Source organism: Pinus tabuliformis, chromosome 6, assembly GCF_031772625.1.
Source record: "Pinus tabuliformis cultivar Carrire ecotype Pingquan chromosome 6, CPIR1, whole genome shotgun sequence".
Classification (NCBI taxonomy): domain Eukaryota; kingdom Viridiplantae; phylum Streptophyta; class Pinopsida; order Pinales; family Pinaceae; genus Pinus; species Pinus tabuliformis.
The window spans coordinates 2,089,156,660-2,089,180,211 of record NC_142292.1 but is presented as its reverse complement, the minus strand read 5'-3'; the positions used below and the strand labels follow the sequence as shown (position 1 = coordinate 2,089,180,211).

The 23,552-nt window shown below is 36.7% G+C and overlaps 1 protein-coding gene across 2 annotated transcripts in view; it reads left to right on the top strand.

The window, feature by feature from the left end:
- The window catches only part of LOC149267593 (secretory carrier-associated membrane protein 1-like), a 152,382-nt gene that overhangs the window by 43,366 nt on the left and 85,464 nt on the right, over positions 1–23,552 (top strand). For both annotated transcript variants that reach the window (XM_089433627.1, XM_089433635.1), the window contains exon 2: positions 1,009–1,074. In XM_089433627.1, coding sequence (XP_089289753.1) covers positions 1,009–1,074 — 66 coding nt within the window. The remainder of the gene's footprint in view (positions 1–1,008; positions 1,075–23,552) is intronic.

Sequence of the window (23,552 nt, the reverse complement as noted above, 5' to 3'; positions counted from 1 at the left end):
ATGTAGGATGAATCATGATATGCATAGGTAAGAAGTTCCATGCTTTGGCATGGAAGCCATTAACATTTATCTCATGAGGGGATTTAAAAAAAATTGGTATAGTTTGGCTTGTATTTTTTCTTTATTGTAACTCTCATCACAGAACCTGCTGTCATCATAGGCTTATCTTTCTGAATCATTGAATCTGTTTCTGTTGATTCTCACTTTTGTTGACATAGATTTCAATGATTTTGTCAAGATTTTTCTGTGTTTTGATATATGAGCTTTTCATAAATGTTGTAACTTTTATCAATATTTTTAGATATATAGGAAGGAATCAGTATGCTTTTAATGGGATCGAAGTTAAAGTTTATAACTGTCTACGTAGCATTTCATTTTACTGGTTAGAATATTGTCATGAGACTGGCACAGAGATGAATTCAAAGAATTTTCTATGAAAACTAATACCGTTTGGTCATGTTACTGGGAAAGTATTCTTGGAGTTGGAAGGCTTTTTTGATAAATTTGATTGGGATTTAAAAAAAGTTGGTATAGTTTGGCTTGTATTTTTTCTTTATTGTAACTCTCGTTACAGAATCTGCTGTCATCATAGGCTTATCTTTCTGAATCATTGAATCTGTTTCTGTTAATTCTCATTTTTGTTGACATAGATTTCAATGATTTTGTCAAGACTTTTCTGTGTTTTGATATATGAGATTTTCATAAATGTTGTAACTTTTATTAATATTTTTGGATATATAGGAAGCAATCAGGATTCAGTATGCTTTTAATGGGATCGAAGTTAAAGTTTATAACTGTCTACGTAGCATTTCATTTTACTGGTTAGAATATTGTCATGAGACTGGCACAGAGACGGACTCAAAGAATTTTCTATGAAAACTAATACCTCTTGGTCATGTTACTGGGAAACTATACTTGGAGTTGGAAGGCTTTTTTGATAAAATTGATTGTTCGTTTGAAGTTGTTGCTCAGGTTTCTGATATATAGATTGCATGTTGATTGTCTTAGGACCCTATTGTGCGTGCACAGATACCAGGGCAGTCACATTATTCTACAGGTCCATTTTACACAACAGTATGTGATGAAATCCATATTACCTTTTTTTTCATTCATTTGACTATATAAGATATATCATGTTTCTGTTTTTTATCTATCTTTTAGGTTTATTTTGAAAAGAAAGTTGTATAGTTCTTCTGAAGAGTGTTTATTGTTTTCTGTTACAGTTAATAAGCTTTATGATGAGTACAATCTTCAAGAAAGAATCACTTGTGACAATTATGGCCACCAGAATGATTGAAATTGTAAAATTTTGACAATAGACGTTCCTCACAAGTTTATTACAAATAATTGTTAAAAGACTCAGAAACAGAGGTTGTCTACCAAGAGTTGTGAAAAGGTTGATATTACAACAAATTAATTAGAGTGATTATTTGTAGGCTTATCTGATTTACATGTGCACAACAATTATCAAATTTTGAAAATGACTTTGTAAAGCATTCTAGAAAGTGACATCAATACTAAAGATAACTGCAGTGACAATGTATTGACCGCCCCCCTGAATATATATTTGTAAGGTTACCCAAAAATATTTATGTTTCAAAATTAACTTCACTTATCCAATTCATTTAGTTGGTTAACCTTAATTGATTTGGAAATTTGAAATTGAAAATTCAAATATTGCCAATCATGGTTATATATGTTCAAAATTATGCATGCAATTGTGCAGCTTCTGAAGTATAACATAGATCAAATCTCCAGAGCACAATACAATACAAAGAACAAAGTATTTAGGGAGTGAACTGTGGAAATTTTCACTATGGCAATAAATGTGACTCAAAAAATTTCACCTCTTTTCTGGAGGCAATATATCACCTCTTAACAACTTCAATCCACTAGGCAATTCAAGATAAAAGATACCAAGTGTGCCAACAGTTTCATCCCTCTAGGGAAATCTTATCATGCATTAAACAGATTTGGAATTCACTTTGTTACTTTGTTATCATGCAAATTTGCTCTATCGATATTATGAGAAAATAGACGGTTAAAAATCAAATCTGCAACATAGACAATTTTGGACATATGAAAACTTCATATATATGTATAAAGGTGAAGTTGATGTACATACCATAGTCTTATCCTATGTAGAGATTTCTTTCTGAACTGAGTTTTAATGCAAAACAAAAATTTATCTCTTTTCATAGAGGTTTCCTGAATCTGAACTCTCTAAATTTCAGCTATAGGACTGTTATGAAATACTATATAAAACAACAGCCAAAAGAATACGATATTTAAGTTTCTACAGCCCAACCTTCTAAGCAATTTTAAGGAAAAAGATGCCAAACAACCTGGATAAGTTTCAGCCCTCTAGGACAACCTATCCCACATAAACCAGATCTGAAAATTTAGTTTTTCAACACTTACAACACCGGTCAAACAACAGGTTTAGCTGCAGCAAAACAACCCTTAGATTCCTGAATGATGATGTCAAATCACTTCATGATATTCCTTTGATTTATGTTAAATCATCAAGACATATAGTTGTAAATAACAATATATGTCGAATATATGTGGCTGAAAATCAGATATGGAAATTGCACTAAGTTTTCGACAGCTGAAAACTTAATTAGTATTAATTTCATGTATATACCATAACCTTCTTTCAAGGCTGGTGCAAGTCCACTAGCTCTCCAAAACCATCGCCTGAGAGAACATGAAAACCCTAACTCAACCAAGGAGCTACAACATGCAAGACTCGCTCCAACAAGTCCTTCAAAGAAAGACTCCTCTTCTTTTTCTTCACCACCAAAGGCACTGTAGGGTATTGTCACAAATCCTTAATTCCAAACCTCCAAGGGATAAACCTTAACACAAGACTTCCATGAGGCTCTAAGATTCTGCAATAAGACCAAGAAACCCTAGAGACTCCAAGAGAGAGAGAGAGAGAGTACAAATGAAGAACCAAGAAAGAGAAAGAAGAGTAATCATCACCAATATCTTCTCCATGAGAGAAAACCCAAGTTACAAGAGAAAATCCCAAATGTGACGTCTCCTCTGTACTTCAAAACTCCACCAAGGATTCATAAGGAAACTCTAGTGGCTTACTCCAAGAAGCTAAGTACAAAGAGAAGAGACACCTTCTGGGCATTTCTATCTTGATTGTTTGTGTCAGTTAGGGTTCTTATCTTTTGGGATCCATCTATGTATGCACATGCTCATAGTCCTTATAAGGACCTCATTGCAAAGATTAATTTTTGTATCACCAATGAGACGTTTTGGTTGAAACTAGTTTTGGTTATATAAAAATGTTTCTTTCTCATATTATCTTTTGATTTTGTAAATATTTCACATAATATAGTTGAAGTGTCCTTTTATCGTCCTTTGCTTTCCCCTTTATATTTTCATTTAGATTGTGTTTCTTGCATTGGTAACACTAGCTTATTGCACAATCTTTTTATTCCTAAGCCTTTGATTTGTTGGAGGAATTCGTGCAAGCTGGGAATCTTCATCATGAGCAACACTCTTTAGGATCCTTGACCTTAATATTATGGATTTTTTTGGCACAATTGTGGGAGTGGGGCTAACCCCCACATCCCTCCTCCTTACAAGGGGTTCGGGGGCAATGCCATTTATTCAATTCTAGACCTCGGTCCCTTCTTAATTGGTTTGAAAAAGATTTGCACTTTTCATTGTACATAATTGATTTAAAGTCAATAGGTTTCTCAAATTTTTTGCCCTCTTTGCAGAGTTTTGATAATTGATTTTCTCTTTTCACTTATAAGAATCTGTTGATGCCTTGATATTTTTAGAATTGACTACATTTTGAGTCTTCTTTCAATCGTTTCTATTTTGATTTTTTTTTTTGATTAGGGTTCTTGTAGTTTAGGATTCCTTTATGTATGTGCTTGCTTGCAGTCCGTATAAGGACCTCATTGTAAATATTATATTTGTATCATTGATGAGACCTTCAGGTTGAAACTAGTTTGATAATACAAGATTTTTTCTTTATCGTATTATGTTCTCATTTTGTAAATCTTTCACACAATTTATATGAAGTGTCCTTTTTTTTTTTTTTTATTCTTTTTCTGAGTCCTTTGCTTTCCCCTTTATATTGTTTTTCCTGCTTTAGTGTCACTAGCCTATTGCACATTCCTTTTAAACCCCAAAATACATGGATTTCTCTAGCATCACCCTCTGCTTTGGCCCATCCATAAGCCTTTGATTTATTGGAGGAATCCACGCAAGCTACAAACCTTCATCATGGGTAGCACTTTTCAAGATCCTTGGCCTGAATAGTTCAGATTGTATTTCATGAGTAACACTTTTCAAGATCCTCGGCCTAAATAGTTCAGATTATTTCCCATGTGGGGGCTAACCCCTACATCCCTTCTTCTTTCAAGGGGTTTTGGGGGTATGCCCTTGATCTATTTTCTAGACCTTTGCGCCTTCTTAATTGGTCTTATGAAGCTCCGTACCTTATCGTCTTCTTGCATGGTGATAAGTTGGTTGACAAGGGTGTGATATCAATGAAACACCTAAATGGATTTGCAAAATTCCTTCAGGACAATCTGAAAAGCATCTTCCCAAGATTTGGGCATTGGGAAAGTTCATTGAGTAGCATTGTAGGTGATAATGAGGCGAAACCACACCAGTGGGTTTGGGTTGAGCTCTAATGGTGGTTTCTTTTGCACCCATGGAGGCATTGAGAAGAGTTTGAAAATTGGAGGTTATCGAGCGTATGTCCAGAATTAAGAGAGTTTGTAGCTCACTAGAATGTACTTGTGCGGATAATGAAAGTTGGCTCACGAGTTAAATAACCAGAGGACTTGGAATATAAAAGTATCCATCTAGGGTAAATAAATATATATTGAGTTGTACAAAAGAATGATATGTTCAACTACAAATTTGGGCCTTGTATATATACTTAGGTGGGATTCTCTTTCATGAACAATCATCTTCTCTTATATATATATATATATATATATATATGTTCATTACGTTGCCTTCCCCTTTAGAAATGCTTTGTCCTCAAAGCATATTGATGAAAATGATTGATATCTTTTTATGTCTTGTAATGTCTTCACATCCTTCCCAATTCTCAGAGCTATCATCTTTGATGATACAAAGACAATATGAACCTTTGAGTGTTGAAAAAATTCTTAGACTATAAAATGATTTGACTATCTTCATTTGATCCTTTGTGGAATGTTGCGCTTATAAGCTTCCCATGATGAATTGTTATCATGAGACTTAATAATACTAGTATCAATATTCTTTGGAAAATATGTTAATTGTTTTTCTTCTGGTTGATGTTGATACCCTGGTTTGGATAATGTACCCGCTCTTTTGATTATGTGTTGATAAGGTGTCTTAGTTGTGTTTCTGTAGGTTTTAACCCTGTACAACAATTACCTGCAAAAAAATTCTTAAAACAAAAAAAATATACAATGGCTAGAACATAAAACAAATAAATACATAGAGATTTCCCCAAGATCCCAAGACTGGGACTACTAGATTGATTTTTCATTATGTTCTTTCAATGTTACAATACATATATACATGCCGAAGCATTCATAAACTCCAATCCATTAACCTTGGATTAGAACATAACCATAGTTCCCTTAACCGGATCTACAAAATACCATGGCTAGAAAACCATCATGCCCAAAACCATGTGCGAAACCCATGCACAAAACTATGGGTAGGTCTTCCCACCATCTCTGCGTCCACCCCCCATCCTTGGGTTCACATATGTATAGAAAAATATTTTCCCAAGACGCTGCCTTGGACCCAATGTAGGGGGGATACTGCCCCCTGTAAACCCCCCAAAAGGGGGGGTTGCCGTCCCCCTTGTGCCCCCCCTGCTGCTCCCGACACAACGAACATGTGATGCTATCACGTGGTCCCCTGCATGTGTGACTAGTCGTGGAAATAATATAACACACACCCAACAATTTTGTTGTGACTAGTCGTGGAAAGAATATAACACACACACAACAGTTTCGTTGCTTTGCTTCTGGAGTTTTATTTTCTCTATGCACTAATGTTGCATCATTAATTGTTGAGATTTTCTTAGTAGGTACACTCAAAATTTCTATTGTTTGTACTCAAGCATCTGAGTATGTTTTTACTTCAATTGAATTGGCATTTTTCATAAGATTAATGGGATCTATATTTGCTCCCTTCTCCTCAACTTGGACATTTTTATGTGAAGATTTTGATATCCGGATAATTTGTTTAGTTTTGTTTTCCAATAACTGCTTCGTAGTCTTGGACATGTTGACTTGTGCAAGTAGTTTTTGACTATGATCTTTTAAGCGAAAAATTTCTTTGTTTTTATCTGAAATAATTCTTTCTACATCTTTGATATTGATTTTTGATTTTTTTGAAGCATCACACGGATATATCTTTAAAGTCTTTTGATGATATCGATTTTGAGTTCATTATAATATCTTGGAATGTCATCATCTTCTTCATGTAGGGAAACATTCATTTTTTTTCTCCATGTTTAACATGGAGGTAACCAATTCTTTAACCAAGGTAAACCGAGAATTATGTTTATCTCTTATTTAAACATAGTTACAACACTGAATTCAGATGTACATCACAATCATCAATTATTACTTGCAAGTTCTTAATTGTGTATTTTGCTTTGAAATAAGAGGGGATTTTATTCTAATTATATTTGGTTCTAGAATTAATAATTAATTTGCCAAATTAACATTAATGTAATTTTTTCATGGTTCTCGTGGATAATGGTATTAATCTCTCTCTTTTTTTTAATATTCCCCTATAATGTACATAATCCATATTCCCCTTTAATGTACATAATCCATAACACGAGACTATGAATCCATAAGATGAGAAGCTTCCTTCCATCATTTTTGAATTTCTCTTTTTACTTTTGAGTTGTATTTGAGGTTGTTTTTAATTACCTTAATTAATTAAATTATTTATTAAAGTTACCCTCTTTTAACTTTTATAAAAAAATACTTGTTTTCTTTAGATCTTCTTGTTTCCACGGTATTAATCTCTCTCTTTTTTTAATATTCCCCTATAATGTACATGATCCATATTCCCCTTTAATGTACATAATCCATAACACGAGATTATGAATCCATAACATGAGAAACTTCCATCATTTTTTGAATTTCTCTTTTTACTTTTGAGTTGTACTTGAGGTTGTTTTTAATTACCTTAATCAATTAATTTATTTATTAAAGTAACCCTCTTTTAACTTTTATAAAAAAGTGCTTGTTTTCTTTAGATCTTCTTTCTTCCACTGTATTAATCTTTTTTTTTTTAATATTCCCCTTTAAGGTACATAATCCATATCCCCTTTAATGTACATAATCCATAACCCGAGATTATGAATCCATAACATGAGAACCTTCCTTTCATCATTTTTGAATTTCTCTTTTTACTTTTGAGTTATACTTGAAGTTGTTTTTAATTACCTTAATTAATTAATTAATTTATTAAAGTAACCCTCTTTTAATTTTTATAAAAAAATACTTGTTTTCTTTAGATCTTAATTGCCTTCATTAATTAATTTATGTATTAAAGTAATCCTCTTTTAACTTCTATAAAAGAATACTTGTTTTCTTTAGATCTTCTTGCTTACACGTCTTACTTGATATATGTTGTACTTTTCCTTGGTAATCTTTAATATATAAAAATAATTTTAAATATAGTTATATAATATCCTCTAATTAATTGTATCTCTTTACTTCTTTTTTAATATCTTAATTTTAACTAGAAATTGTCTTTATTCTTTCATAAGATCACACTTATATGGTTTAACTAATCCTCACAACAATAACATGAGTTGTGCGTAGTTCCACTCTAATCTCTTAACTCCTTTTTAATTTGAACCACTAATTGTGAACCACCATTGCGTCTGTTGTTATTGATTGCGACTTTTGATTTGAGGTTACTTAGTTAATGATTATAAGTCTCAAATGCTTAATTCATTTGAGGGTTTGGAACGATGGTTGTGTTTAGACAAGCCTAACAACACCATGTGCTTTGTTCTCGTAATTCTCATAACTTTTGCAGCTTGGACTCTGTAATGTATGAGCTATCAAGTGGCATGATATATATATATATATATATATATTTGTTTATGTTCAAAACATTGTGCCACTAGATCAACAATTATCTTGTAAAAGCTACTATCTCTCACCTCTCTAGCCAAAGTTGTTGGACTAGTTGTTCTACTATCACTGATAATGCACTACTAACCCTCACATGCAACTCTTTGCATTATAATGTGCATTTATCATACAAGATATTGAAAGAAGATTCTTCTTCAAACCATGAATAAATAAAACATAGCTCAATTCAAGAACATCAGGTGAATGTATTTGGAAGGAAATGGAAGCAACTTCTCTCATAAGATGAGTAGCATCATCACCAAACTCCACACTCATGTCTCCCTTTGCTCCAAAAATCTATTTAATGATGACTTGTCATATCTCATGTCTTGAATCTTCACTATCCATCCAACCCTAGGCACAATGTTTGAAAACAAATAAGGTCATAGAAAAGGAAGTTTCAAATGAAGAGGGATCCTTTGCTACACTTGATATACTTGTAGCTACAACTTTCCTTTCCCTTCTTATTTAATAACCATTGGTTTCCATAATGTCCCATCTTGTGACATTGGAACATATTACCTTACATAGTTCCTTTCATGTATCTACCTTCCTTCTTGTAGCGTTTCGTACCATACTTCTTTATTGTATCAATGAGACTTTCTATCGCAAAATTTAGCACCCTAGTGCAAAGCTTCACTAGCCACTCGAGGTCTAGGGTAATAGTGAGATTAGACACCACTATAACCCTAGTGGCTTCTCCCCCACTGTTTTAAATGTATGGAAAACAAACCCAAACAGTTCTATGTTTCGTCCTTCCTATCCTTGTTGTTTCTTCGCTATAGAATGCGACTTCTTCTCCTTGCTGGATCAAACTTCTGTTTCAGACCTATGCTTCACCGAAATTCTGTCTAAAATTCTATGTTCAAATGAAATCCACACTGCCCTATATATAGTTGTTGGAGCCTGTAATAAGCCTACTTGAAGAGGGTGAACCGACATGACTTTTGCCTTATAGGGCTTTCATACTTATTATTGACTCATACAAATGTGTAACCAAGAAGGGTCCTTCATACATGACATAGACTCAAATTGACATTTATGACTAGATGACAAATCCTAAAGGCTCACAGTGGGAGCCATTACTAAAAGTAAAATTCCTTGCTCATGAAACCCATGAGACAGGTATTACAATAATAATTTTATTTTTTTCTTTTCATCAATTACATTAAATCACAATTACACGTCATTAGGAAGACCGAACCTAGTTACATTTTTCAACAAGAAGGTGCAAGCTTGTCTAGGGGTAACTTGGGACCTATGGGCTACATTGTCAATTTTTTTAATGCCCTCACTTTTAGCTCAACATTTGAACATCTAGAGGTGTAGGACGTGTCATGCAGCCATGAGAGGGCTCCTCAAGGCCAAATGCCCATCTTTGTGTGGGCAACATTGTGGTTGCAAGGTCACAAGTGCTTCTCATATTGGGCTTAACATTCTCTTCAATGTGCTATAGAAGTGTTAAAGCCATCTCTCAAGGGACATCCAATGCATTTGAGTCAAACTACTTTAAGACCCTTAAGATCAAGTGAGATTAACGTTATTAGGTAAAAAAAAACTATATGAGTATCATTGTGGACCGTTGTCACTCACTGCTTTGCAAATGATTAGTTGTCCAGGATGCATAAGAAAAGTGAAGTTGAAGCCATTTCTTGAGCCACAAAAGCTATCAGAGCTTGATTAGATCCTCTCCATTGCATAGTTCTTGGAAAGAGCTTTCCAATGGTATATAGAAGTCCAAAAAAAGACTCCTGGATCAGAAGTTAGACCCTGTTGAAGATTACCTTTGGAAGACCCAGAAAAAGAAAAAAACACTAAGGGATGAAGACAAATTGCAATTGGAGGTCTGAGACAAATCACAATTGCAAATCGGGCTTTCTGGCAGGCAAGGGATACTTGCGGGGTGCAAAAACAATGATCTGCCGATTGTCGATATGGCATATCAACAGTTGGCGGGTTTGAGCGGAGCATTTATCAGCATATCGACAGTCGGGAGCTTCGGGCACAGAACATCCCGCAATATCGGCGATCAGCATATCGTTGGAGCAAAGGGCTACCACTCTAAAATAATTGCTGGGGGTTGATTGTGTGATGTACTATTACATCGCTGTGGGAGGCTTAGAATCATTTAAAAAGCAAATGTGGAACAAAACCAAGACTGAGCCGCGACCTTCTCTCTCCTCCACGTGGCATCAGTGCATCGGCATATCAGTGAAGTCCAGGAAATCGATGATCAGCGGGGTTTTCATTCCAAGACCGTGCGAGGGCCGATTTTGCGATACAGTGTAAAAGCTCTGGGAAAGGCCGAAAACCAAATACAAAGGAATTATCTGGAAAAACAAAGGTCGGGCTGCCCCATTCTCTCTCCTCCATGTGATAGAATAAGGTAAGTCCTGCAGTCTTGCATCCCGCAATGTCGTTATATCGCAGTCCCGTGATCCCGCACACTCCAAAACCTTGCGTTATCACTGATTTGCGATATAGTGTTACATCGTCGGGGGAGGCTGAAAACCATTTACAAAGGAATTTCATTGAAAAACCAAGTCTGGGCGGACGCTTTCTCTCTCCTCCACGTGGTGGTACGACGAGTGACGTGGCAATACAGTATGTGACGTGGACATCGTGGGACACATGTCTTTCAGTTTCAGCGTTTTCAGGGGTCCTATGCGGCCATTTCTGGGTGACATGTGTCACCACTCTCAGGGTGACGTGGTAGTGATGACATCACCCCGCAGATCGACGATCGCAGGTGTCTTGGGGAAAAGCTAAAGGTAAGGTGCATTCGGTGCCGGGATGCGGGATTCCGAATAACAAAGGAAAAGTCCCCCCGCATAGTAGTGGAAAGCCTTAGCGCTCGAAGGGTTCCAACCCCTGGTCATATGAGGAAAATTACAAAAGGGGCTATAATAAAGGGGGCTAAGGGGGAAATAAAAAAAGCACCCGTTTCGCTTGTTTTAGAGATAAAAAGCCCGCGCCCGAGAGTCTTCTCTGTTACACTGTAATACGCAACCCCAGGCCAGATCAGGGCGCTGATTGTATTCAGTAGGACTTTAAAGGCAGAAATGACAGGGTCGGCGCCGAAAGCAGTTGTAGCAGTAAATCAAGAAGAGGGAGTATTCAAAACCAAGTATGGGCGGACTCATAAATTGTGACTCGCTTCTAAGGTCAGCGCTGAAGGAACTAAAGGCAGAAATGACAAGAGTTAGCTGAGTAGCACATGAGACCATACGTGAACTAGATGCAGCCTGAAGTCGAAGTAATTACAGGGAGGGGCGCAGAGATATTGTATTAATGTTTCATCTGTTTTGTGATCTTGTGATGTGCTTTCCTTTATGAGACAATTACTGTTTATGTGATGCTTTTTGGACACAGAGCCTTCCTTAGCCGAGACAACAAGCTGATTTGACAGCTGAGACTCGTCCCAGGGATATTTTCTACTGTATCATGGTTGGTAACTCACCCCCTCTTCTTATAAATAGGGGTAGCAACATTGAATAAAGGTTCTGAAATCTGCAAAGAAAGGCTGATATTTTTGTGAGACTGTATCAGTTAGTTACATAGATCTTGCAGAATATCACAGGATTAGTGGTGATTCCCCCTTTTAAGTTTTACATTGTGTTATTTCCTATTTTCATCCATTTTGCCTATTTTCTCCTCTGAATTCATGAAACAATAGATGCTAGAATATTTCATACTTGCCTAGAGATTCATTTGCATTGAGCTGTTAATGCACATGCCTATTTGGTGGGTTGAGATTATATCTTTAAATTGCACTACATGAATCATAGCATAAGACTTCTTTTTTGTCCATTATATCTACCTGTAACTCAGATAATTGTAGCAAATCTCATGGTTTCAGGCTTTATGTTTTTAATATAGAATTCTTGGTGCTTTGAGCTTTACATTTTGAGTTATCCCTTCTCTTTGTCTTCTCTCATTTATTCCACAAAGCTGATTAAACTGTAAGCCTTTGAAGTGCTCAACCTCCACTATTTTCTGTTATATTTTTGGGAATTGTGTATGTGTAGAAATACTGAAATACCTGACTTGTATCTCTAGATGAAAGAACCAACTCATGCCTCTTATATATGTGTATAGAACATGGGTGATGACTCTTCCTGCTTGAGAATCATTTGAGACACACCAATCTTGATTAGTTTGTTAAAATCGCGATAATATCGTGATATTATCGCTTTATTGCGATTTTTTCCCGAAGCGAATATTATTGCGAGTAATACTCGCGTTTTTTTTATACGCGATTTTTCGAAGAAATCGCGATTTTTTCCCAATTTATTGCTGAGGGTCGGGGTAGCGCGGTTTATTAAGGCAAAAGTCGATTTTTTTTCATTTCATTTGCACAGTTAGGCGCGCGGAGGGCAGTGGAGTGTTGGAGAGGGCTTGGAGATTTTGCTTGGAGAGGATTGGAGCTATTTCAAGTGTGTGGAGGAGAAAATCAAGAGGAGGAGACCGATTATCTCCATAGAAACGGTATGGGCACCAATTTTTTAATGTTTTCATTGTTTTGAAACTTTGTTTATGTTTTTTTCATTGTTTTTGGTTGGGTAACTTGGGTTTGGAATGGGGTTTTTTAAAATGTATGTAATTTTTTAAAGTTTTTGTACAATGTCAAAATTAAAATACTAAATTTAAGTTTGTAACTTGTAAATACTAAATTGTAATCCTTATTTTCCCATAGGTTCACAACTTCACGAAAACACCATTCAAGTTTTCAATTTCAAAGTTCAAAAATAAACATGCCAAGGAAATTGGACCCTTTCCTTTCTGGGAATTTGGTGAACCTAAAGCTCCGAATGATAGACTAAACTTGACTTGCAAGTTGTGTGGGTTCCATATGTCCAGGGGGTGTACATATTGAAGTATCACCTTGCACAAATCCCTGGATTTGATGTAGGGCCTTGCACAAATACAAATACTGAACTCATTCGAAGTGCCATGAAAGCATTGGAAGCTTTAGACCAGAATAGAGAGGCCAAAGAAGAAATGAAGAGGCAACTAAAAAAGTCAGCTGAAGCAAGTGGCATTGGTTCTACTGCAGCATCAACCAATCCGGTAGCTGCCACGTCATTTTTTGTTCCTCGAACCACACCTGGTTCACAGCCATCTATCAGTTCAATGCTAAAAAGAACTTAGAAAGAACAAGTTGACAAGTTGCTGGCAAAATTTCTCCTCTCGAGTGATATTCCTTTCAACATTGTAAAGAATAATCCATTTTTCTAACCTGCTATTGATGCTATTGTTACTGAACCTTTGGTAAAGATTCTTTGGTTGGTTGATGGTGAGAAGCCCGCAATGGGCTATTTGTATGAGGCCATGGACAGGGCCAAAGAAGCCATTCGGGCCTACTATGATGGTAAGGGAGATGATGGGTTTCAGAGACAACTCCTCCTATGGGGAGTGATTGATGAGCGATGGAACAACACACTCCATCGTCCCATTTATGTTGCTGGGATTTTCCTGAACCCTGCATTTTCTTACGCATGTGGGTTTGATTTTGATGCTGAGATCATGGATGGATTCTTATCTTGTGTCTAGAAGATGGTGCGATCTCCAGAACAACGTATAGAGATCTCTAAACAAATTGAGACATATAGGATGGGAGGTGGCACATTTGGTTTTCAGATGGCTGTCACTGATAGGACGATTAAAATGCCACGTATTTTTTAGTTTGTAACTTTGTTTCAAATTTCATTGTCTCTTCAAATTCCATTTTTTTCTTATGTTTATTTAAAATTTTATTTGTAATTTTGTTATAGAAGCATGGTGGAAAATGTATGGTGGCAGGGTACCCCTTCTACAAAAGCTTGCCATTCGCATCTTCAGCCAAACATGTAGCTCCCCTTCTGCAAAAGCTTGCCATTTGCATCTTCAACCAAACATGTAGCTCCTCAAGATGTGAGCGCAACTGGAGTGTATTTGAAAAAATACACAACAAGAAGTGCAACAGGGTAACACTTAAACATTTAAAATATTGCAAATTTTCAAATTCATTAAACAATATTTTTTTTTTTTTTAATTATTAATTATTATTTCATGATCTTTGTACAGGTTGGAGTCCCAGCGACTTAATGACATGGTCTATGTCTACTACAATCTTCGATTGTGGGTGATACAACTTGAGAGGACACCTGATGTGGATGCCATCTCATTGGATGGGATTGACACCATTGTTGCATGGAGGGTTGAGGTTGAGAGGCCTCTCATGGAGTGCTGATGATTGGTTAGTGCAGGATGTAGAGGAGGGGTAGGAGGAGCAGGAGCAGGAGGAGGAGGAACAGGAGGAGGAGGTGACACCACCTGCTTGGGCTACCACTGCCACTAGTAGAGGACGTGGTCTACCTCCTATAGCTCCTACTTCTAGTTCTTCAGCTTCTAGAGCACATTAGACTCCACTGCCATCTCCACTAGCACGGGCACCAACATCTACATCTAGAGGGAAAGGGAAAGCTGTGGCATTTTCTCGCAAGAGGGGCAGAGGAAATCAATAAGATTAGACTTTAGTTATTTTCTTCATTTTATTGTATATGACATTATGACATGATGAGATACATTATCATATTTTTTGTTGATATTTTGAGGCTGAGTTGGGACTCAGGAGTCCAAACTTACTATTTAGGACATGATTCAATGTTATGTGTGATTTTAGCACTAGAAATGATCTTAAACATCTTATATATTAGTTCTTTTATCATATTTATGTGTCAATGTATTTTTTTTTATGTTGTAGATGGTTTAGATATTAAAAAAATTGAAAAAATGTAAAAAAATGAATATTTTTGTACTGAACGATTATTTCCCAATAATTTTCGATTATTTCCTGATAATTACAGTTTTTTCCAATTTTTTCCTCGCGCCGATATTATCCCGATAACGATTAATGAAACATTGGTTTGAACCTACATTGCTGTATGGCGGCCCGCTTGTACTCCTACGGAAAACCCGAGTTTTGTTCGCCCACAAATCTTCCCACAGTCCTACGTTCACCCAAATTGCACCCTGCTCGTACGCCTTTTGCTTCTCCTCCCTTCGCGCTTTGTTCAAGCTCTGAACTTGTGTTGTTCTATGATTGGATGATGTCCCAACTCAAATGCTCCAACAACAAATTTTTATGCCATCCACCCATTGATATTTCTCCACGAACCGTCATGTCCCTTGGTTGCACTACGGGTCGGCTTACCCATGTGCACCCAGGCGACCTGTGGCCATGCCCATGCACGCGACCCTTCGTTTATTTCTTCAATCAAGAGGACATGCCATCGACGCGTCCATCTGCCTAGCCGACTCGACCAACTCTTTTACTCACCCGTCAGTTTGCCCGTTTCTCCCCTGGCTAGCTCATCCCCCCACAACCATGTTCCTCAAATTGCCCGCCCAGTTGACCTACCCGACTCGTTCACTCACCCGGGCACCTGTCCACCCGAGCGCCCGACTCGTATGCCAAACTCGCTGGCCGCCCGGTTGACTCGGCTAACTCATCAACTATGACATGCTTGCTGTAGTCTAAAGTAGTGATGAGAAAATCAATAATGAGAGACCCATTGTTGTGGGCTAGCTTAAAAAGTTGACCTATAGTGGGATAGAAACATGTGGATACCTTGATTGATTTGTGCAGGAGATGAGGTCGTGGGGATGTGGGCCACTTGAGGTCTTGTTTGGATTTCAGATCTATCACATTGCATCATTAGGTGAGAAACAACACTTCCATCTTTATAGTTGTGAGGGGTAGATTTCCTTGTTGCCATAATTTTGCTTTCCACTTTTCTTGACAACCTGAATGCCTTCTCCAATGAATCAAGTTCCCAAAGATGAACGTCATGTTGAATGTTATCCTTTACAGTCCCTATGGATACATCAATCCTCTGCTTCTCTGGAATATCATTTTCCCTTATATTCAATTTTTTAAAGTCCTCAATGTGTTCTGCCATTGGCTACTTTTGTTTGAGATTTATTAATTGGCTAAAGAAGGTGTTTCTCTTTGTATCCTCATAATGTTTTTTCATTTCTTCCGTGAAAATTGACCACGTGACAAGTGGTTTACGAGAACAAAGTCCTTTATACCATAAAAATTGATTCGGTTCTAAATAATTAGATGCAATACGTACCTTTTGTAACAATGGTACACCATGTAGATCAAAATATTTCTCCATATGTAGTATCCAATGTACTGGACCCTTGCCATCAAACTTCCCCATCTTGCTTTTTGTTGATTTTAGGAGCTCAATCTTGAAACGACTATAACTCTGTGATTTCTTATTTTTAAGTTCTTAAATTTCAGCCTGTAATACCTCTGAGTCCTCTTTCTAACTCCACAAGTCTGATCGCAATTGGATTCCCGAAGAAAGATTTATTCCCAATCTCCCGCAATGACCTAATTATAGACTAGTTCAATAGAGCGAACTTGTACGAAGTGCCATGTGTCACTGTTGCAACCTTAGGACCTGAAACCGATACACAAAAAATTACAATCTGTCCTCTTTCCGTAACTTCTTATGAAATTTCAGTCCGATGCAAAGAGAAAGTTATGATGATTTTCCCAAGGTCGCTTATTTAGAATGTAATTCGGGAGTCTGCAAAAACCCTAACTTCCTCATATCATATATCCGAAAGTATAGCGAGACAAGATCTGAAAGTCGGACCCTAGGTTTTGTCCAATTTCTTCTCTAATGGTTTTTTATTTCTGCTTCTGAAACTTCGTAGCGAATACGTTATAGCAAAAATTCCACGATGACCTGTTTTAGATGAAATTCTGGAGCTTGCAGAAACCCTAACTTCCTCAGATCATATCTCCGAAAATATAGCGAGACAAGCTCTGAAATTAGGATTCGAGGTTCAGCGCGATTTCGTCTCAAATGTTTTTTTTAGCTTCTGAAACGTTGCAGAAAAATAGTTATAGTGAAAATTCCACGATGACCTGTTTGGAGCAGCGAAACCCTAGAATCCAAAGCTCTCATACCAAATGTTAGGAAACTAGCTCACAAAAAGATAGAAAAGATAGATCAATGCTTTAGAATTTAGCCTCTTCGAGGGGGCAACCTCCTTTACATTACACAAATGAACAATTCTTGGATGATACAAAGGACAAGACCTCCTTTCTATATATAGGAGTCTAAAGGGTCATAATATAATCATAGCCGACATAACAATAATAATGTAAGAGCACAATAATAACAATAGTGGGCTTTTATGGGGCACAACAATATAATAAGGGGGTTCTACTAATAACAATAAGGGGTTACACTAGTAGTATAGGGACCTAACAGGAGCCCAAGGCTACCACCCGGAAAACATCAGCGGGGAGACAAATCTACAACCCGCATCAACATCAGAGAGCTTAACTCAACCCGGAACAACATCATGGAGCTTAATCTCAACCCAGAATCTCATGGGGGAGCTAAACATCTACAACCCCATATTGAGCAATCGGTGATATAGGGGAGCACATATCGCCCACCCTATTGCCTTTCGATCTACCCAACAATGGCCCTCAAGAGTCATGTGGTAGAGCACCTGCATCATACTCTGAGCTTGGGCTAGATACTTGACTTACCAAAAGGTAGGGATCACATGCCGCAAGCCTCCTCAACCCATTGGCCAGACGGGGAGGGACAATCCCAACAAGCCCGATTTGTGGGTATGATGTCAACTGGAGTGTACTCTGCAAATACCAAGATACGAGAGCAACATCTCCAACCCTATGGGTAACAGATAGGGGAGCAACATCTACGACCCTATTGTCTAGTGATCCATCCACACCAGGAGCCCTCCATCTCAATTCCTCACCCTGGGAGCTCAGACATGGGGGAAGAGCTAGCTCAGTGTTCTTAATCAGTCCTGCTCTCTGTAGATGAGAAACATATTATCGTGCTTATTTCTGGTAATCATCATGTCTCCATAGCAGCAGTCTCCTATTCATATAGGACATCAAATCAAATATTATATTAGAACAAATTTATATCACAAAAAGGATACCTTATTCATCCTTTCCCTCTCATGGAAGCAGGAACCACAAGCCTAAGCTTGTGTCGAATCGCAACACTGTCTCAATATGAGAAGGTATCTCAACCTAGTAATATACGAGATTCTCTACCAGTTGGATCCCACTCATTATTATTAATGTATTCTTGTCATATCCAGAACCTATTCAAACAACTTTCCAAAGAGCGTCTTCATCCTGCCTCACAACTAGCCATGCTAGCAACTTCGTACTCAACCACGGTCGTTCTTAAAGCTACAAACTTCTCATCCAAAATATCATGGCATATCTCATACTAAGGAAACACACATATGTGCTTATATCATCAATCACGATCCTGATCAACATCAGTACTTCCATGCAATCACATCACATATCATAGAATGAATATCTCAGATCAAAAATTGATCGGGTGCTTGGCGACAACATAAAGTGTATGAAGTGGCTTAATCACGAAATCATGAATTTACTTAGTTTCTATGCACAACATATATATATATATATATATATATATATATATATATATATATATATATATATATGAGTGTTCGCGTGGAACGTCAATGCTTCAATCGACTATCAGTTGCCAAATCAGGTTCAACAATATCTCTTCATAACTTCTTGAAATTCAATCAAAGTGTCCAAGGATTTGCATTTCCACTTTCCAAAAACTCTTCAATAACTTCACGATATAGATTTTCTTTTCCAAACTTTAGAAAGTGATTCATCATGCCATGATTCATTATTTTGAGCTTCAAAAGCCAACTCCCTCTTAGTTTGATCATTAGAGGCTCATTACCTGTCAAAAGTAGACCATTAGCATATAAGACCAAAAATCAAAGTCATACCTTGGACCCCTTTTGAAGTAGAGGTTTGGATGGGCACATCTTCCTGGCTTCACCAAATGACTGTCAATGTGGACAAATCAAGCTCAAGGAGCTTGCTTCATACAATGTTTTTTGCAAACGTAAGACTTTACCAAACCAATATGCTTAGGCTTACATAGTTCAATACTATGCAACCAAATCAACTAAATCAGCCTATTAAAGTTTAGATGCCAGATCAAAATCATCAATATCACTGTAATAAGCCTTACATAGGTCAATATTGTGCAACCAAATCAACTAAGTCAGCTTTTTAAAGTTTAGATGCCAGATCAAAATCATCAATATCACCGTAATAAATTCTTTGGACCAGGTGATAGGTAGAGCTCACATCCAAATATCAAGTTATAACTTCATTTATTGTCATGCCGACAAATTGTCATAAGCAATATCAAACCAAACTTCTTCAAGACATCCTCATGATCACAATATAAATCACTTCTGTCACTAGATGCATACACCAAGGATAAGTCATGTAGGTTGCATCCATTTATTGTTAGATTACTTCATACTGAATCATAACTGTTTACACTTCAAATATTGTGTCAAGGACAATGAGGCCACTACAAAATATATTAGTCACTGAAAGTTACTATGCTTATATGGCACTGTCATCAAGGCAACTCATCAGATATCAAGTCAAAACCCTAATTTGTTATCACAGTGGGTTCAATAAGTCCATAACCCAAAAAGCATATGAAGCATCATGTCATGTTCTAAAGCATATTTATCAGTGTTGTGAAAATTGCGATAATATCGTGATATTATTGTTTTATCGTGATTTTTTCCCAAAGCCGATATTATCGCAAGTAATAATCGCGGATTTTTTTTATACCCGATAATTTAAAGAAAACGCAATAATTTGAAAAAATCGCGATTTTTTCCCAATTTATCGTCGAGGGTCGGGGCAACGCGGTTTTATAAGGGATGCTAAATGTTCGAAATGCAATTTTTTTGAATGAAACAAATAATTTTTGTGTGGGGCAGCTTAATGATCAAGTCTAGGCCCTAGTATTGATATGCTATTCATGGTAATGTGACATTTTCTTTAATCTTTATTTTCATCCTTTTACTTAAATTTTTAACATTACCATGAAATGACTCAGGATGTTTGAGAGTGGTTCCGGCCTCATTGGATTTCATATGGAGAAAGTAGAATTTTAGATTTCATTCAAAATCCAGCAGACTTATTAGTTTTTTAGGATTTCAAGATTGGGAGATTGTAATGTTTCTAGGTGACACCACTGCCCGGGCTACCCCTGCCACCAGTAGAGGACATGGTCTACCTCCTATAGCTCCTACTTCCTTAAGCTTCTAGAGCACAACAGACTCCACTGCCAACTCCACCAGCACCAACATCTACATCTAGAGGGAAAGGGAAAGCTGTGGCATTTTCTCGCAAGAGGGGCAGAGGAAATCAATAGGATTAGACTTTAGTTATTTTCTTCATTTTATTGTATATGACATGATGAGATACATTATTATATTTTTTGTTGATATTTTGAGGCCGAGTTGGGACTCAGGAGTCAGGACTTACTATTCAGGACATGATTCAATGTTATGTGTGATTTTAGCACTAGAAATGATATTAAACATCTTATATATTAGTTTTTTAATCATATTTATGTGTCAATGTATTTATTTTATGTTGTAGATGGTTTAGATATTAAAAAAATTGAAAAAAAATGAAAAAAATGAATATTTTTGTACCAAACAATTTTTTCCCGATTATTTCCGATTATTTCCCGATAATTACGATTTTTTCCGATTTTTTCCTCGCGCTGATATTATCTCGATAACGATTAATGCAACATTGATATTTATGAACTATCAAATATCATGTCATTGCTCATCTATCTTAATCAACCAGATCTTGTCAAACCCTTACATTCAAATGTCATATACTAGCTTCAATGATCAAATCAAAATAACATACTAATATGCATATTTCGGTGACCTGAAAACACAAGTTTAGTCAATACATTCACATTCTCTCAAGGCAAATATTCAAACCCCCTTGCTCATAGGACATTTTATTCTTTGTTCCATATCTGTAGGACTGTCACCCTTCTGGTTTAATTCTGATTTCATGCACAAAGCTTCACTTTTGTGACCTACAGGCATAATCACACCCATAGGTCTTCTTCCGTGTGGTTGAGAGGCTACAATTGCACTCTTAAGCTTGCTTCCGAGTGGTTGATGCTTATTGTAAGAAGACTCTCTCTTCTCAGATGAGAACTTTGATGCAGACCAACAATATCAAATATTTGCCTATTCATGTCCATAAATCATACTAACAATGGTCAACAAGAAGATCTTGAATATCAGTCCTATTATTACACTTCTATTATCAAGGTTGTCATGCTTATGACAAGCATTATCAATATTATCAAGCTACCATATGTAAGAATCAATGAGCTAGCCTTTTGTATGAAATCCATCATGTCTATAATGAAATATGCATGCCAAATATCAAGTATACTAATATATAAAAAAAATGTAGCTTTACCATGGCTAGAATGTAAGATACTTGTCCAATACTAAGTCCATCATCTCATCATAAGTATCAAACTTACTTTCACATGCATGCATGAGCCATTTGTGAAGGTGATGTTCCCATCATTCATTAGGGCTTACCTTGCCATCTAATATTGCAGGTAAAACATAACATTGAAAGTTGAAACAATATACCATGCATACCTTATAGTATTCAAATCCCTGTGCACCTTCTTTTTTTTCATAGGCAGTTGTAGCACTTTGTTACATTTTCATCAAGTGCCTCTTTACCTTTTCTAATGCTAGTTCTTCTCTTCTTGCACTAGCCATGATCCTCAAGAAGGATCCACTTATCACAACTCATTAGGAGGTTAGAAGCATCCAAATACTCAAATATACATGCAAGAATTATAAGTAATAATCAGATCAAGAAGTATAAACAAAAGTAAAGACATAAAGGAGCACCATAAATCAAAAAGTACTTCTCTTCAATGAGGGGTGATCATCTCCCTCTTGAACTAGCCTTTAAGAGCTATCTCTATCCATTGACTATATGACAATGTTGCCTTTAGTATATTCACCAACTTCATCAGCAACTAGGCCTAATAGAGACTATCGCATATAGGGCTTCAACAAATCTGTCGCAAGTGCTTTGAACATCTTTACATTAGTCATGCTAGGGTTTCTAAATTGTGTATCTCAAATATTTGCAATAAACCAAGGTTTCTTCCAAATCCTAACCTTATAGTATCCATCAAACCCTAATAACCAAATCGCTTAGGGTTTCCTTCAAACCCTAGAATTTTTTTAGGTCTCTGCCATCCTCTCTTGCTTCCATCAATGGTGTGATTATAGGGGTGATCTCCATGACTTTTCTTCAGCCCATCTTCGATACCATGTTAATTTTTCTTAGGGCTATATTGTTATTTGCTTTGATAATTGCATTTCTTCATTTACACATTAAATTCACCCTATAACATCTTAACATTATTCAGATTTACATCATTATTCAACATCGTATGCAACTATATAGAAAGAACAATATCACCATCAATGTAGCGAAACATAAAGGAACAATAGAAGAAAAACATTCACACATAGAGACACTAGGATTGGTCGGAGACTAGGGCAAAACCCACTATGGGGAAAACCCTTTCAAATTCTTCTTCTTATTAGATTGTCATTGAATGATTCAGCGAAGAAGAGTACAATGATCCATATCTTCATCCATATAACTATGCAACAAAAATCAACTAAACAATATCCATGAGATGGACCCAACCATGCTCATACACAAAAACCTTGATTCAAAAGCCTGTAATGAACGTCATTGTCTGCGGTCAACTGTCGAACACTACGGTCAATGAGCGAAAACTTTGGTCAATAGAAAAATGCAACTTTAGGTCCCAGTTGCAAGGAGAAAGTGGGCATGTAAGCGACTGGGGGCTTTTAGTCGCTCTCTTGAGACTAAGCTAGTGACCTGTCGAATCTATCCTTTGGTAAGCTTGCGACTGAGAAACAAAACCCTAGAAAAATATACGCGAGTTTCAGGGCTTGCAATTTCACCTTCGAGCGAACCCATTTCTCTGCAAACCTGCCTCAAACCTGTGTGAGCCATAAGCAAGAAAGATAATAGAAGAACGATCCATGATGCTGTCCCAATGAGGTGGAGGTCACTTGTATTTATAGCTTTCCAAGGGTGTCCAATTTGCTTTAGGGCTGACTTGATCAAATATGCAGATGTGGGCTTATAATTCAAAAATACACTTTCCCTTGTCCAAATTTGATGATCTTTAGGTCGATTTTGGTCCTCTCGAAAAGAGGAATTCAATGAAATCATCATCTAAATGAGCTATCCAAAGTGGAATTTGGCCCTAGTTGCCAATTTTAACAGTTAGCAACCTATATTTTGTGTCCTCTTGTCTCATTGATCTTCATAGTTTGGTAGCTATTTGATGGTAAGAACACAATAATAATCAAGTGAAAGAAGAAGCTAATTACAGTTGAAGAAAGTGTAACTAGGTTTGG